The 18,507-nt window shown below is 37.5% G+C and overlaps 1 protein-coding gene across 4 annotated transcripts in view; it reads right to left on the bottom strand.

Moving 5' to 3' along the window:
* Positions 1-18,507, bottom strand: part of CEP83 (centrosomal protein 83) — a 140,861-nt gene that overhangs the window by 8,795 nt on the left and 113,559 nt on the right. For all 4 annotated transcript variants that reach the window (XM_059934742.1, XM_059934744.1, XM_059934741.1 and 1 more), the window contains 3 exons: positions 13,509-13,584; positions 10,649-10,806; positions 8,853-8,982 (listed from right to left, as the gene is read on the bottom strand). In XM_059934742.1, coding sequence (XP_059790725.1) covers positions 8,853-8,982; positions 10,649-10,806; positions 13,509-13,584 — 364 coding nt within the window. The remainder of the gene's footprint in view (positions 1-8,852; positions 8,983-10,648; positions 10,807-13,508; positions 13,585-18,507) is intronic.

Raw genomic sequence — 18,507 nt, forward strand, 5'->3', positions numbered from 1 at the left:
CAGCTAGGAAAACTAACAACAGGGGTTAATTTAATCTAATTATAAGGACAGATTATCTGAAGCTGTGCTTCAATACTTGCAAGGGCCAGGCTATTTGCAGTTAGTTCACTCTTAGTCCAAGGGCATACCCCTTCATGGTCTCAACCCACTAGCACTAGTAGACTCAGACCTGAGACCCTCTCTCTGGCAGATTCTGAACTCCAATTTTTGGTCCCCAAGCCCTACGAGGTTGTCAAAAGCTTTGCTTCACTTCTCAGCCTCTCAGCTGTCTCTTCTAGAACTGGCAGCTTCCTCTAAGGGAAAAGCAGCCCCAAATGCTGAGCTCACCTCTCCAGGTTTCCCATCTCTCCAGGATCTTGGCCTCTTAATTCTTCACTGCCCTTCATGGAGATATTTTTAAAAATATTTTGTCTGATTCTTCTAGTTCTCATGTGGAGAGCTGATCCACATATTTCCTAGTCTGTCATTATCAAAAGCATATGCTCCTTTTAGGTATTTTAGTTCAGCTAACAGCAGACATTTTAAAGATGGAAATGCTTAACACTTCATTATTATATGATTATATAAACCTGCAATCTTAAAATCTAGTTCTATTTCTCCATTTGTACTGCTCATTTAAATTGTAGTAAAATATGAATTTTTTCACTCTCATCTTCAAATCTTAAGCATGTCACACACACACACACAGAGTGCACACTTAATTGGGTCCTATATTAACCATAGTTAATACAAAATACAGGGATTTCTGAAGGGAATTCCAGTCATAAAATACAAAATCTTGAGAAAAGGCTTTTTTAGAAAGGATAAGAAATGAATTAAGAAGAATCTGTAATTCTATAGGAATGTGGATTCCCCTGATGTTTCTCCAGCAGGGGAATTGATGGGTGAAAGCATTGTTTTGAAAAGATTAATATGGTATCAGGATGGACTCTGAAGTTTGCCTCTTAAGAGGCAAATCTGGAGATAAGCTTCCTGAAGACAGGGTTCAGGACAATGTTGTCCTCATCCTCATCACTGTAAAAACAACCAACCATTTACTGAGCACTACTCTTTGCCAGGAACTGAGTTAGAATGCAGCAAAAGAAGTGGATAGCTGGTTGACTAGTAGACCCAATGAATGCCTTAGACCCTAACATAATCATTTCTTTGCAGCACCCTCATTATCTTGACCCAAGCCTCCTTCTTCTTCTAACTCACACACACACACACACACACACACACACACACCACCACCACCCCCATGCTGACCGGTCTCACTACTTCAAATGGGCCCCCTATTGGTACCTGGAAATCCTACTAATTTCCCTAATCCAATCACTCTCCCAAACTCTTACATTCTTTCACAACTCCTTGTCTCTTCTCAAATCTGTTAGACCTCCACTCTTCACAGTCTGAGCTGGTGACCCAGATTCTTTTTTGCATTGAGAAAATAGCAGCAACCAGTAGAGAACTTCCACTACATCCATGAATTTATCAGGAACTTACAATCATATATTCTGTCTTCTTTCCAGGTACAATAGATACATTGTGTTTCTATCCCTTCCCTCTCTGAATTGAATCTAATGCCCTTCTGCCTACTAAAAGATATCATCCCTTCATTTGCCCCCTCCTTCTCCTGCATCATCAATTTTCCCCTTGCTACTGAATCATCCTATAATTTCTCCCTTCTTAAAAGAAGCTTTTGCTCTCACAATGCTAGCTATTACCCCAGTTCTTTGTTCTTCACAACAAAATTCCTTCGACAAACTATATTCCATTTCAATCAGACGTGCATACCTACTACTCCACAGAAACAACTCTTGACAAAGCCACCAACAATTACCACACAGTCAAATGGATTCTTAGTCTTCATCTTACTATTCTATCATCTTACCACTGTGAAATAAAATTCATATTTATGGCAAGACAAGAAAAATTTAAACCTAAAAATTCTTCTCTGCGCTTTGGCCTCCCCTCTCCCCTCACTGTGCCTTGTGTATGTGCATTATGCATTGACCAAACCTCCCCCATCAGCAGGAACACCTGCTCAACCATAAACAGCAACATTCTCCGAGCATCAACAAGACAATGCCTTGAAAGAGAACAATCCTTCTTGATTATAAAGGGTCACATGACCCACCACAATGGCACTAAAATCTGGGTTTTGTAAACTGTCAGTAATAGGTCATTTAATGTACAGCCCTCTGTCTCAAAAAACTTATATAAATTGTATCTTGACTTCTAACGGGCCGAACAGTTCTCAGAGCTTTCTGAGATGCTCTTCTTGGGTTTTAACCCTCAAATTTGTCTTGAATAAAATTTTCCAATTCTTTCTTAGGTCGCCTGATTAATTTTTCGTCGACACTATAATGTCATTTGACACAGCTAATCCTTCTTGAAGCATTTTTCTTCATTTGGCATCTAGTACTTTCTTGGTTCTTTTCCTATCATATTGGCCACTCCTTCTCAGTCTCCTTAACTTCCCAACTTCTAAAGTTTGGAATTCCTCAAAACTCAATCTTCAAGCCTGTTCTTTTCTGTCTTCCTTCACTTTCTAGGTGACCTCATTTAATCCCATTGCTTTCAATACCATTTACATGCTGATAAGTCCCAAATCTTTATCTCTAGCCTAGTCCTCTTCCCTGAAGCCCTGATTCATGTATTCACCAGAATGCTTAGTATCTCCACTTGGAAGTCTAATGGGCATCTCAAAGAGTTAATGTGTCCAAAAGAGGCATCTTTATTTTATCCCTAAACCTGTTCCTTCCAAGGTCTTTCCCATGTCAGTAAACAGCAATTCTATTTTAACCACGTGCTCAAGCCCAACATCTTAGTCATCTTTGATTTATCTCTTTAATACCCTATAACCATTGTAAGTTCTACCTTTAAAAATATATACAGAATCCGACCACCAGTATACTACTAGTTCTCTACATCTCTCATCTGAACTACCGAATAGTGGTCTTCCTGAGTCCTGTTTGCCCCTCTACACAACAGCCAGAGATTCTCCTGAAAATATAATTCAGATTATAGCATTTCTCAATTCAAAACTCTCCAGTGTGTTCCTATCTCATTCAGAATAAAAACCAAAAAAAGCCCCTACATCACCTAGCCTCCTACTACTTCTCTCCATTCCAGCTACCCAGGTCTCCCTCCTTGTATTCCTTCAACATACCAAGCAGACTCCTGCCTCTCTCTTTTACTTTCTATTCCCTCTGGAACATTCTTCCCCTACATACAAAATATGGCCTCCCCCTTCTTTCCTCGAGGTCTCTGCTCAAACGTTACTTTATCAGAGGCTTCTCTGATCACCTATATAAAACAATGCCCTCTATCCCCCTTAGTTTTCCTCTTAGCACACATCTCCACCTGACATTTGTTTCTTTACTCCGCGTCTCCCATCCACTACAACATAAACTCCTCAGTGCAGAGTCTTTATTTCTGTATCCCTGTGAATAAAACAGTACCTGGTATAATACAGAGTAGGTTCTCAATAAATCTGTTGAGTAAACTGACTAAACGAATATAGAGAAACCTCGTAGTGAAGAGAGTCTGAGCTAGGATGTTGCAATAAGAATAAAAAGAAATGAGGTGGGGAAAATGTGAGATACATTATAAAGGAAGAATTCACAGGCTCTAGTGACTATACTGGGTAGAACAGTGTCTCCCAAATATTTATGTTTACTCAGAATCTCAGAATGTGACTATGATATAAGAAGAAATATATCTGGTCTTTGCCCTGGGCTCCTGGCACAGAGCTCCTAAAACCCATGGAATTTCCTGAGTCACAAGAGCATCTTTTGCTATTCATAACCAGCTCTTTTCAATCATACCTGAGTTAATACTAATGAGTTAACTTAGGGTGGGACCCCTAGGTAATCTCAAAATAGAGCTAGTCACTGGAAAGACCAAGTGGTAAGAAGGTAGGAACTTGCAGCACTATTCCCACCTCCCACCTCCCACTCTCCACCCTCCACTTCTGGGAGTGGTGGTACTAGATTGATATCTATTAAAAACTCTTGAACAAGGATACCTGGAAGGCTTCCAGGATAGTGAATACATTGATTTGCTAGAAGGGTGGCACTCCCAGAGAGGGCACCCCTCCCCCTCCATACCTTGCCCTATACATCTCTTCTATTTGGCTGTTCCTGAGTTGTATCCTTTCTAATAAACCAGTAAATACAAGTAAAATGTTTTCCTGAGTTCTATGAACCTAGGTGGGGGGTGTTATGGGAACCCCAATTTATAGTCATTGGTCAGCAGTGCAGATGGCTAAGGACCTGACACCTGACATGGGGTTAGTCTTGAGGCTGAACCCTTTAATTTGTGGAATCTGATGTAGTGTCAGAATTTAATTGAATTACTGGCACCCAGTTGGTGTCCAGAGAATTAGATAATTGGTTCTTGGTGTTGGAAAACACTCCAGAGTGACCTTATCTGAAAAAAGGGTAAAGTTAAGATGAGGTTATACTGGATTAGGGTGGGCCCTAAATCCAATATTGACTTGTGCCCTTATAAAAAGGGAGAAATCTGGATATAAAGACAGACACACACACCATGTGAAGAGAGAGGCACAGATTGAAGTGATGTGTCTGCAAGCCAAGGAACACCAAGGATTGCTAGCAACCACCACAAGCTAGGAGAGAGGCATGGAACAGATCCTTCCCCAGAGCCGTTGGAGGGAGCACGGCCCTATCAGCACCTTGATTTTGGACTTCTAACTTCCAGAACTGTGCGATTATAAATTTCTGTTATTTTAAGCCACACAGTTTGTAGTAATTTGTTATAGCAGCCCTAGGAAATGAATACAGTGACTGACTATATTTGGGGAAAGGGAGCCCTTAGGATGAATCAAAGGTTTGAAGACTAAGTAATTGGAAGAATGATATTCTACTGAAAGAAATGAAAGTCCAGAGGAGAAAGTGGCTGTAAGAAATGATTGTAATTTTGACTTTATCAGTCCAATAGAATCATAGGTTTATCAAATGGATGCCTTAGTGTCACACACATTACAACACAAAAGAGTTAAAGAAAAATCAAAAGAATACTGATGCAAGAATCAAAGCTGAAATTTTCCTTTTATCACCTTTTAGCCAAATTCAATGAACTCTCTTCAATAATCACGACCATTTACCTTTGATTCCCTTCTTTTCCTGTGGCTTCTATAACACCATCCTATAGCTTCTACCTCTATGACCATTCCTCTACTAAATCCAGCTCCTATGTCCAAGTCAACTTAGTTCTTAGTCCTTTTATTCTTCAGCAGTTCTCAAAATCTCAAGTGTCTAATTATACACCCCTAAGCTGAATTACTGATCTCCACGCTTTACATTCCATTATTTCTGGTTATCTACATGGTATCTTCACTTAGCAGTCTAGGACAGGACTTCCCTGGTGGTCCAGTGGCTGGGACTCCACACTTCCACTGCAGGGGGCACGGGTTCAATCCCCGGTCGGGGAAGTTCCACATGCTGCTCAGTGCAGCCAAAAAAAAAAAAAAAAAAAAGAGTCTAGGACATGTCTACATGGATGCACTGCCATCAGTTCGTACCTGACGTGTGTTTAGTCAAATGTACCTTCCCTTTCTACTCAACTGACACATGGTCTTTATTCCATCATGACAACTCCTCTACGTCCTCTCATAGCTAAAATACTTCATATTTTTCTCTTTCTTCTTATTCAGCACTATATTCTGTTAATTTTTTCCTTTGGAATACTTCTAGGAGTCATCCTTCACCTTCATTCTATATTGCAAGCCCGAATTCCAGACTTCTTACCTCATTTTAAGATGATTATAAATAGCCTCCTGACTAGTCTCCCTGTCTTAAGGCTTTCTTCTCCCTAGCACAGTAGTTCTCAAACTTTAGTGTCCACACAGATCACATCGAAGTGACTAATAGATTCTTTAGGTACTGCATGTTATTTTATTTCTCCAATTAGATTATATGGTCATCAAGGGCAGGAATTAATCATGGCTTCTATTTTCCCCTCGGTGTATAACATAATGCCAGGCCACACAACATATTCAATAGATATTTTATAACTTCAAGACTATGGTTCATTTCTTTCTCAAAACCGTTCAAAACATCTAACCAAGAATTATTTCAGAGATATACCTTAGAATAAAAATAACAAGTTATCATTTCAAGTGCCTCAAAAGGAAAAGCACAACTCATTGTCCTCATACCAAGAGATCTCTCTTCATACTCACATTTCAACAGTGTGTGGGGAAAAACATACAGAGAAGTCATCAATTACAGAAGGGCATTCCAACTCAAGATACCCGGTCCAACTTTTCCAAACAAATCAACACAGCAAAATATCATTACACAAAGACTCTACCTAAAAACACTTACCAGAAATGACATAATCTCTGTGCTTAGGAGGTTGGAGCTGTAAATGAAGCCATCTTACCTAGCTTGGGGAAAAAAAAATAAAGCTGCTACTCTCCAGTTGTAAGAACCTCTCACAGGAAAGTAACTCTAAAGGACTATGATTTCTGCCCTAGAGTTAATGTTTTGTGACTTAATTTAAGTCTTACTACACAAGAAAGTTATGATCTTTGTCATCTAAGAAACTTAAAAGTCTGTTGCAATTTTACGAATCATATTTATGTAATCTTATAGCCAACATTTTCATACAGAAGCATTATATTTAACTTGAATGGGAAAAGGGTTTGAGTTTAAAAAATTAATTTTATAGTGATCATTCTGCCACAGGAAATAAGACTCATGTGGATTATGGTTATAATGAAGGGAAAAGCAGTAAAGTATCTCGAATCAAAGAAAGGGGGAAATTAAAAGAGTAACAGTGCAGAAAAAGCACAGGATTAAGAATAGAAAAATGTAGATTTTAGTCACAGCATTCCTAACTAGTCAATGATCTTGGCTCCCTACCACTTCAGTTTCCAAATCTGTAAAAACTACTGAATGCTAAGATCCCCCAGCCCTAAAATTATATATACTTACATACTTTTTACAGTATTTCTATGTCACATGTACTACCTGCTTTTCCACTTTAATTGAGGTAAAGTTGTAAGCCTATAGGGCAGTGTTCCACATGATGGGACAGCTCTGGGTCATAATTTTTACTGAATTGAGCTTAACAATTTCCTGCAACTTAAAATCATTATCCACAGATCACATTTTTAAAAGTAAAATAGGTGTTTACTATGTTCACCCCCATCATTTGGCAGTTATTTCAGTAGGAAAAACATTCATCCTAGGTCAATACTGATGAAACGTTACTTCGCATGTTTCTTAAAATATCACCTCCTCCCCTCTTTCTGGTATACCTATGATTAGTTAATAATCTCTCTCACCACTGGATGTCACTTTTGCTCCAAAAGAAGTCAACCCAACCTAGCCTCAATAATTAGAATCTGATCTCTAAGACACTTATCTCTAAAACCTCAACATAAAAGTTTTTCTGTAAAAGATAAAATCAGCTCTTATAATTTCTTATGATTTCTAGCTAATCTGGCATCAGATGCTTTTAGGCTTCAAACAGTACAAGGAAGCATAAGTAGGATTTCGGAGATCATCCCAAGCCATGAAATAACTTCACTAAAATCCCATCAATACCCATACACTGCTCAGTACTTACATGGACAGAAAGAAAGAGAAGTGATACACACAGGGGAAAAAAAACAATGAAACAACAACATAAGTATTTATATTTGAGTATGAAACACTGGGATCCTATATAGTTAAGTGCTGTTTTCTAATCTCAATGTTATACTACTTTTAGCATAATGGAAAGAGAAAAGCAACATTCATAAACCAAGAAAGTGGGGAAGTAATGACTTTTAGGCTTCTCATGTTGTCACTCCAACTATCAGGATGAATTTGGCAGTTATATCTAATCATGTAAACAGGTAACTAAAAACTGTGTCCTTGATTTCCAAATTCAGAATATGTAAATGATATACACTTCTCTTCTCTTATGCAAATATGAACAGCTAACCTTACCAATAAACATACAGATATTAAGACACTGGTGTGCCTATGTCTAGAGGTACGAATTCCTCTCATTTCAGACCTTCTCACTTCCCCACAACCAATGCCACTACTAAAGGAACTTATCAAATGGAGACATATCCAAATCATTTGTGGGATTTTTTTTAAAATACTTCCTTCCCCTTCCCCCAACACACATGCTCCAATCTTGCTAAAAATAACTGCTGAATCGCTGCCATGGAGAGCCATGGTTACTGATGGGGCTATGCTACATTCCTTGGGTTTGTTGAGTAGAAAAAAAGTTGTAAACCACTGACTCAGATGAATCATCTGGTTACATTAGTTCCATGATGCCCTGGATTAGTTCCAAGAAAACAAAGTTTTTAGGTTCTGGAGAAAATATGCCTGCAAAGATGAAACTTTAAAAAGATCATGGCTGTGGGAACTATCGTGGCTGTTTCAGAAGCCAGGGGAGTCCTAGTTCCTTCTGCTGGGGCAATGAGATACTTGCTTCTATATTCCTGAGTTGGAAGCAAAAAAGTATTGTAACCACAAAAACAATGTTACAAGTATTAGTTAAGCACAGTTGAAACAGGCCTAATCACCCTGTAATTTAAGCGCAGAATGAGTTAAATGAGACTTGTATGGGCTGGTCTAGAAACTTTATCAATGAAAACCACTGTCTCTGTGGAAAAATGCATACTCTGAAAAACTGACTTGTACACAACATTTAGAAATAAACCTGTTGAGCAGTTTGCATTTTCCCAATTTATCTTTACAAGGTGACAGCAAAATGTCATGTTTAAATATCAAACTGAACATACCAGTGAAGTCTCAGTTTTAATAATACATTTTATTCTCCTAAAATAGTTATGCTTTCACTCTATAGAAATCACTTTAATGAGAACCACTTGCCTTTTTTTGGGCAATTGCAGCTCGCTGCAATTTCTCCTTAGCTTGATTATATTTTTCTTCTCTGTCAGTGATACGTTCATGAAGCCTATGCTTTTCTTCCAACCACTGTATTTGCTTCTCTTCCAATGCCCTGTCAGAAGAACGTATGCAAAACATGAGATGTTAACTCTTAGAAGAGATATTACCACAAGTATAATCAAACTCACTACCTACTTCACCCACAGCCTTCATAATCCAACACAGGCATTCTTGCATGGCCACGTATCTGCTATCACCACCATTACTGAGTATTTCCTGTGAGCCAGCCACTGGGCTTAGAACAGTACGTGTACTACACCATTTATTCTTCACAGTAACCCCTGAGTTAGGTATGTCTATCATTTCCATTTTATAGCTGAGGAAACTGAGGCTTAGAGCTGTTAACTAACTTGCTTAAAGACTTATACCTAGTTAACGGAGGGGGGTGGGTGGTGGCAGGACAAACAACTGATAATCAGCTTTAAACCATGATACCACCAAGCTATTAAAAACTGGGCCTAATAAAGACGGTTAAAAATCAACCTTGGTATCAAGTCTTAATGTGGTATGTTTCCTGGCTAGAGTAAAATTCATATAAATGGTATTTTATAGTAACATCATAACAACTTACATCTTTAAAGCTCTTCTGTATACTTTATGATTTTTAGTATCATCACTATAGGCAGTAGAAATGAGATATACAAACCCTGAGGAGTCAGATTCCATGAGTAAGGTCAAACAGATTTTAAGTATCTTAGCTGGGATCAAAATCACATTCTATTGACCCCAAGTCCAGCTATTTTCTGCTATATTATCCTATGAATAACATTCAGAAACCAATGATAAGTTAGTTACATTTGCTAGCTATACTATGATTGGAATTCTTAAGCACATTTCAAATCACTTGAGGATCCCAAGATACAAATTCCTATTATTTTGCAAAATATAAGCAAAATAATTTGGATCCTGTGGAATGTCACAACACATTATGGACAGTTATCTTGCTTACTTCCTTTTCTTGAAATTCAACCACATATATGAGTCCATGGACAAGCCTTAAAATATTAAATAATAGAAAAATAAGGAAAAAATTTTATGTGGCAAGGTAGCCTTCAGAAGAAAAACTGTAAAAAGAATAATGTTTCATAGATTCAAAAACTTATAATAATGATGTTATAATAACAAAGCAAATACAAAATAGTAGTTTTCTACCATATATAAACAACATTTTCCAGGGAATATAAGATCTTGGTCACCAAAATCATCTCCCTACCAGTTTACTAGACTGTCTACTACGAAGAGATTTCAAAATCAAAAAATATAAACAAGTAAATGAGCTTTTCAAAGGGAAAATCCAAAAGATTATAACTGTAATTCTAAGAAGTAAGCTGTACACATCAAAAATTTTGTTTCTGTTCTCTGGCATTCAGAAGAATTTAGATATTTGAAGTAAGAAATGTATTGATTTACTCAATGAATACAGAAGTGTTTCTTTGAAGGTTTTCATAATACTGTGGTCAGGCAGAATTTTAAAAGGTCTTCTTCCCTAGATGTCTATTTTCTTTTCTTTTTTTTTTTTAAGCAATCCAAGAGTCCATAAAGCTCATCTCTAGAAACAGAAAATACATTACCTAAGACCACTGTACACTGTCAATGGGGTATTTGTAACTAGTTCCCAAAATACATTCAACACTGGAATCATCATTAAAAGAACTATGTATAATATAGCAGAAAGAAGAAACAGTTTGTACATAAAAAAAAAAAAGAGCAAACTCTACTTTTCAACTTCTAGTTGCGCTTTTTCAGCTTGGCTTCTTAAATTTCGGCATTCCTGTTTTAACCTCTCCACCATTTCCTTCAGTGTTTGGTTTGAATTCAGCAACTCATTCTCTGACTGTGCAAGTGAGGTCACTTGGATCTGCAAACTACTGATTTGCTTAAAAGAGAAGAAAGAAGAGAAACATAAGGCCACTAAACAAATGCAATAGAATATGAGAGACACAGAGGACACTAAGCATCTTCCCTCACAAATGCCACACCCAACTGATGTGCCCTTCAGGACACCCTGGAATGAAATTATAAAAAGCACCAGCATTAGAGAAATGCAAATCAAAACTACAATGCGGTATCATCTCACACCGGTCAGAATGGCCATCATCAAAAAATCTACAAACAATAAATGCTGGAGAGAGTGTGGAGAAAAGGGAACCCTCATACAGTGTTGGTGGGAATGTAAATTGATACAGCTACTATGGAGAACAGTAGGGAGGTTCCTTAAAAAACTAAAAATAGAACTACCATACGACCCAGCAATCCCACTACTGGGCATATACCCTGAGAAAACCATAATTCAAAAAGAGTCATGTACCACTATGTTCATCGCAGCACTATTTACAATAGCCAGGACATGGAAGCAACCTAAGTGTCCATCGACAGATGAGTGGATAAAGAAGATGTGGCACATATATACAATGGAATATTCCTCAGACATAAAAAGAAAGGAAACTGAGTTATTTGTAGTGAGGTGGATGGACCTAGAGTCTGTCATACAGAGTGAAGTAAGTCAGAAAGAGAAAAACAAATACCGTATGCTAACACATATATATGGAATCTAAAAGGAAAAAAAAAATGGTCATGAAGAACCTAGGGGCAAGACGGGAATAAAGACGCAGACCTACTAGAGAATGGACTTGAGGACACGGGGAGGGGGAAGGGTAAGCTGGGACGAAATGAGAGAGTGGCATGGACATATATACACTACCAAATGTAAAATAGATAGCTAGTGGGAAGCAGCCGCATAGCACAGGGAGATCAGCCTGGTGCTCTGTGACCACCTAGAGGGGTGGGATAGGGAGGGTGGGAGGGAGATGCAAGAGGGAGGGGATATAGTATATATGTATATTTATAACTGATTCATTTTGTTATAAAGCAGAAACTAACACACCATTGTAAAGCAATTATACTCCAATAAAAACGTTAAAAAAAAAAAAAAAAAGGCAGCAGCATTAGGATCATATCTTAATATAAGCAGAGACCATCAAGAACCCTATTCCTCAATCTGCCACTGAGTCCTCTCTCTTCTTCCCCAAATAAGCAGGCCAGAAAAGGTACCAGAAATGGGGAGAAGTGTCATTAGAAGGAGAGCAGGGAGGTGAGCAAAGAGAATCCAAATATTAGAGTCTCCTAGCCTCCGAGGAAAGAACAGATTTTAAAAGGTAAGCTGGGAAAGCTCCTAAGAAAATCCATTCTCCCACTCCCACAACCTTGTGATTAGCACTCCTTCCAAGGGTTCTGCTCTCTGAATAGTCAGGAATCATAAATGCAGGAAGGATCATTCTCACATTGTTTTTGAGTAGTTTTTAAGCATTTTATACAGTGTTGGGCAGAAGAAAGATGCTCTGAGAAACCTAATGAATGGTAGGGATTCCTTGGCCTCTAGAACCATTTATCAAACTGTGAAATGTCACTCAGGCTTCTTCTCCATCCCAGTTTACCTTTATCTGGGAGTACTTTTTCTCATGAAAAGTAGCTAATTATCTAGTTACAGATTAACAGGCTAGGAGATTCACATTGCTCTTAAGTCTTATCCAAATAATTCATTTGGGACATATTTACACCTAATTCTTGCAAAAGCCATTTTACCAATTAATAAACAAGTATTCATTTTTCTTTCACTTTCTTCTACCTCTCTAAGCCATTCTCTTGAGAGAAGTTTGGAGGCAGAGAGTCAAGTGACTTCAGATCAAAAGAATCCATTACAAGACCCAAGAGCCAAAAGAAACCAGATTCTTTATGCAATAAATGGGAAATAATTCCATTACTTCCTGATGGTAGCAAAGCCACATACAGAACTGTATAGGTCCAAAGAGCAACTGTCAGAAGAATAAAGTAAAAAGGTATGTCTCATTTCTATTTTAGAATGAATTTCTCCATGAAGAACTATTCAGTATTTTTAACTGGAGCTGTAAATATAAAACCTGTATTACAGCTGGCTGAACAAGCAACTTTCAAAGAGCTTAATACTTCTCCATATCTACAGGATGACAGAAAGCCCAATGTCAATGAGACTAGATAACTTCTCTCAGAGTATCACACATTATGCCCTCCTACTTGAGACTTAGAAACCATAACTATACATGCAAAGCAATGCCAGCTAGCATGCAAGCATAAATCCTAAAAATGGAATTTTCACTCCTCATAATTTGTTTTGCCCATATAAATCTTTCCTGAACTCAAACAACTTTAATTAAAATATGAATTTCCTTCCATAAATACAACTCTTAGATTTCATAGGGATATAATAAAAAATAGCTCATGGAATAAGAAATGCAAAGTTACAAGTCAATCACACAAGTAATTCAAAATACTGCCCTTTAAACTATAATTTTAAAAAATATCATCATGAGCCACAGCATATAAATATCTTAAGAAAAACAAAAGAAAAACAAAAGAAGCTTACTAAACAAGAGCTTAAAGAGGTCTAAACACTTTATCTTTACATATCAACCTCATCAATTCATTATCAATAGGAGTGATATTTTCAGAATATTTATATATAAAATTCCAATAAAGATTCAAAAACACAGATTTAAAGAAGCACTTAAAAAAATAAAAGCAAAATGTTTGCTAAAATAATACCTGTTTCAGGTCAGAATTTTCATTTTTTTCTTTCTCTGCATTTTCAATATTCACAATTTGTTGTTGAAGTTTTAACCTAAAAATCACAACCCAACAAAAGACATTATTAAAAATCCACAGTTCATATATTTCACTGAATTAGACAATCATATTATTGAGTGCCCATATTGACACAAGGCACTGTGCTATATAAAGCGGTAGATTCGAAGGCAAAGATTTTGACTTCAGGCAACTAAGCTGTGTCCACATATAATTAAAATGTAACAAATTTCTGCTTCTGCTATGGAAAAATCTACAAACTATGGGCATAGAGAAGATGAGAAATCAAGTCTATCTAGAAGGATGAGAGATTACTACATGGAGATAAAGCTCTGGTGGGTAGGATCTTGACAAACACAGGGAACAGCCTGAACAAACGGCTTTGGTGGAAGAGTGCCTAGTGGGTCAGTAAGGCAGGAGAAAGGAGTCCAGTTTAGAAGAAGCCATCTTATAGCCATACAGTATTTCACAATTTACAAAATGCTTTCAGATATACTGCTACCTCACCTTCACTCTACTGGGTTATAGAGCTCCTACATGTATCCTAAATGCCTACCATGATGTCTATAGTATAACAGGCATTTAATTAAGGTTGGCCAATTGTAGTAATTTCTCATAATAGTTGTATGGAAGTAAGCAGAGTCATCTTTATAATTCCAGATAATACAGAAAAAGAGGTTGAGGCTTAGCAAAGTTAGGCCCAAATCACACAGCTACCAAGTAGCCAAATCAAGATGAGACCCAGGTCTTCTCACACCCAAGTAAGTATCTCTGTCTCCCACTTCATTATGCCGTAATTATACTGATTTTAAATTCAGAATTTAAAAGAAAACTATCTAGTACAGACACCATGCTGTATTCTATAAAATATATTATGAGTTTTCATCCCTGAGATGAATGCACACTTACACAATTTGTGTCCTTTTCAAAACGAATGATACATTCTCAGCCAAAACCTTAAAACACAGCATATCCCTGGTGACCAAGGGACTAACTAACCTCATGAGAAAGACTATACACTAATTAGCTTTGACAGGATAAGCCCTCAACCTTCCCTTTTAAAAATCCTTCATTTACCTCAAATATAATTTGTTTGGCACGTACTAGTTATAGTTTAGCGTTGCTAGCATGCCTTTTCAACCCAATTAGAAATGTTTCTTGGGAAGACAATATTCTCAAAGGCCTAGGGCTGTGCTTTAAACACTAATACCCTGAGAAAACCATAATTCAAAAAAAGACATGCACCACAATGTTCATTGCAGCACTATTTATAATAGCCAGGACATGGAACCAACCTAAATGACCACCGACAGATGAACGGATAAAGAAGACGTGGCACATATACACAATGGAATATTACTCAGCCATAAAAAGAAACGAAATTGAGTTATTTGTAGTGAGGGATGGACCTAGAGTCTGTCACACAGAGTGAAGTCAGAAAGAGAAAAACAAATGCGGTATGCTAATGCATATATATGGAATCTAAAAAAAAAGGTACTGATGAACCTAGTTGTGGGGCAGGAATAAAGAGGTAGACATAGAGAACAGACTTGATGACATGGGGTGGGAGGGCAAAGCTGGGGCGAAGTGAGAGTAACATTGACATATATACAGTACTGAATGCAAAATAGTTGGCTGGTGCGAAACAGCAGCATAGCACAGGGAGATCGGCTCGGTGCTTTGCAATGACCTAGAAGGGTGGGACAGGGAGGATGGGAGGGAGGCTCAAGAGGGAGGGGATATGGGGACATGTGTATGCATATGGCTGATTCGCTTTGTTGTGCAACAGAAACTAACACGGTATTGTGAAGCAATTATACTCCAATAAAGATCTATTAAAAAAAAATTCAGTAAGTATCTGTTGATGGACTGAATGAACCAACCCAAATCCTGGATTAGACATTTAAATGCACAAGGTGGTCGGACAATATGATATGGAAGAAACCATAAAATACACTGCTCCTGAGATATTTACATACAAACGCCAGAAACAATGGACCTAAAGGAAGAGGGCCAGTCTTGCTCTTCCTGTGCTCCTTTGACAGTACCAGTCATACTCTTATTCCATAATTCTAGCTATACTATTACTCCCTCAAACTTTCTGTGCATTTCTCCCTTAAATGTTTAAGGTTGTTATTAACTTGGAGCTTTTAGGTTACCGAGTTAATAAAGGTTTCTTTCTACAAAACCATGGAGATGAAAATAGGGGAGAAAACACCATGGGTCCTAGCTCCGGTCCAGAGTTAGAAAAGTTAGGCCCCAAGTATATCTTAGCTCCGGTCGAGATTTTGGATACACATGATAAATCAACAAGAAACAAGACCCAGTTATGAAAGCATTAGCGGCCTGAATACTTTCTAAATAATTATGTAGATATGAAGAGAAACAAAAATGCCCTACCTATAAAAACTGAAGCCAAAGAAACCAATGGTAAAGAGTATCTGACTATCATTAAACATGAAAGGAGTAAGTACACCATTTTGGTAGACTATAAGAGATGATCTACAAAATTTTCTTCAGTTCACTTTGCTGAAGCAGTGCTGGGTTAGAATTCATAATTGATAGGAGATTTTTGATTTTTTTAAAGAAGAAAATTAGTCCATGATTTAAGATCATTACATTTAGGATTCTAAGGGATAATTACATTTTACAAATAAAAAGTAACCTTAAAAGGGATGATCAGGGTTTAGGAATAAATTCAGTGGTCTTAAATTTCAATAACAAAAGTGTTCAAAACAGGTAGATATTACTTCACAAGACAGTGCTGAAGATTTAGGAATATAGTATCTCTTTTGATTAGAAGATTTTGAATAGTCAACGGGTGTCACAAGTCAAACGAAAATAAGTCTTAAAAGTACAAAGTACAGAAGAAGGTGCAATTAATTTTCATTAGAGGATCAGTAAAGGCTACATAAGAGAAATACAATTTGAACTGGACCTTAAAGGCAAAATAAGAGTCTGAGGCAGAGAAATTAAAGGTAGAGGTAAAGAAGAGGATAACTGCTGAAGCAAGACTGGAGGAAATAAAGGGGGTGGGATTAAAAGCACTTTTACTTTGGAAGTGAAGGGAGAAAAGAATCTTAATTAAAACAGAAAGGGAGGAGAGGATGGATGAAGATGTAGAAATTCTCAAATAGTGGGAAGTTGAAAGAATTCATATCCAGGAGCCTTTGCTCAGGTACAAGTGAGAGCACAGAACAGTGGACATAGTTTCCAAGCTGAACGGCGGCAAGGGAAGCAGGCTAAGAGACTGGAAGAATTTTTTTTAAAAGTACAAGAACTACCAGTTTCATTATCTTCAGTGAGAATGGAGTGGAAAAGAGAAAAAAAATGTACGTCTTTGAAATGATTGGCTCTAAGAGATGACAAGGTCCAAAATATGGCTAAGCGAAGGGGCTTAGAATAAAGATGAAGAATGTCAGAATGAAGATAAAATGAACAAAAGGCTAAGGTGTTGGATGAGTCAACAATATCAATATTATAGTCAATTAGAATGATGGCAAAGGATAGAAAATAGAAAAAAGTTGAAACGGAAGTCAAGGTCCTCAGTGACTGTTGCGGAATATCCTGTAGATTAGTAATTGGTAGAGAAAAAGACAGGGGTAAGATGAATGCAAGGAATACCAAAGGAAAAGTCATTTTAACCAAAGTTAGTCAAACAATGGTCTGGAAGCAAGAGTGTGGTTCACAAACACTGATTTTTCTTCTTGGTCCCTAGGTTGCAGGAGAGGGGAAGGAGGAATAATTTCCACTTAAAAAGGTTGCCAGACAATATACCATCAGGACAAAGTATCAGTGAGGGGGGTGATTTAAAAACTGTGGAGATGTACAAAATTTACAGGTAATGGAACAGATTTCAGAGGCTACAGCAAAAATTGTTAAAAGGACAGCTTTAATGGGTTGCTGATGGGGAGAAATCAAAAGGTGAAGGGTAAGTTGGGGAATGAAAAACTATGAGATCAAGTACTTTATATTTTAAAAGTAATTATGGAAACAATGGAAGTATATTTGGTAGGCAAACTGGAGGGCCAAGGTACAAGAGTATGCAGCTGGGGAAAAGTTCAATGGGAAACATTTGAAATGACAGTGAGATGGAGCTGTTTCAAGTTCTCTTCAAAGTACAGGGTAGCTAATTATGCTGATTATTGCCTAGGTTTTCTATGGCAGGCAGCTGATGTGTGTCACTTCAACATTCAACAAATATTTACTGAGTACCTAGAAATGCTGAGCCCAGTCCTAAGTGTTGCAGATACGCCAGAGAATAACGGACAGAATCCTTATCTTTAAGGAACTTAGTGTGCAACAGCACTGTCTGACTGAGCTTTCTTTAATGATGGAAATGTTCTATAATTTGCACCACCCAATATGATAGCTCCTAGCTACATGTGGCTATTGTACATTTAAAATGTAGTTAGTGTGACTGAGGAACTGAACTTTTAATTTTTTTTATTTTAATTAATTTAAAATTAGATTTAAATAGCTCTATGTGGCTAGTAATGTTATATTAGGTACCAAAGTTCTAGTGTAATCTCTTGGCTTCATTTGATGTCAGTCTCAATTATCAAAAGAAAGTAATAGATAAGGCAAGCAAGAGAAGTTGTATTTGTGATTTCTCTATTGTCAAAAATCCTTAGAACAAGTTTATTGAGAAAGGCAGCTTTTATATCAACCCATTGAAAGCCAAGGTTCTTGCCATGAGTGCTGGAAATCCACTCTGGTCATTATTTGCAAAAAGGGACCTTCCTGGGAAGATATAAGAGAATCAATGCATCAGTGGGGAACCAGAGAGCCAGAACCAGGCTAGAATAATTGGCCAGAATCACAAGCAAGGACACGTATACGAACTGTCTGGCTTTTCAAATGTTGCCATGTATTTTTCCATCTCTTACTTTGCTGTTCAAATTCTGTAAAAGAACTTGTTCAACTGGCCAAGTAGAAGTCTCCTTCTCCCTACTAAGAT

This window comes from Balaenoptera ricei, chromosome 10 (genome assembly GCF_028023285.1).
Source record: "Balaenoptera ricei isolate mBalRic1 chromosome 10, mBalRic1.hap2, whole genome shotgun sequence".
NCBI classification, from domain to species: domain Eukaryota; kingdom Metazoa; phylum Chordata; class Mammalia; order Artiodactyla; family Balaenopteridae; genus Balaenoptera; species Balaenoptera ricei.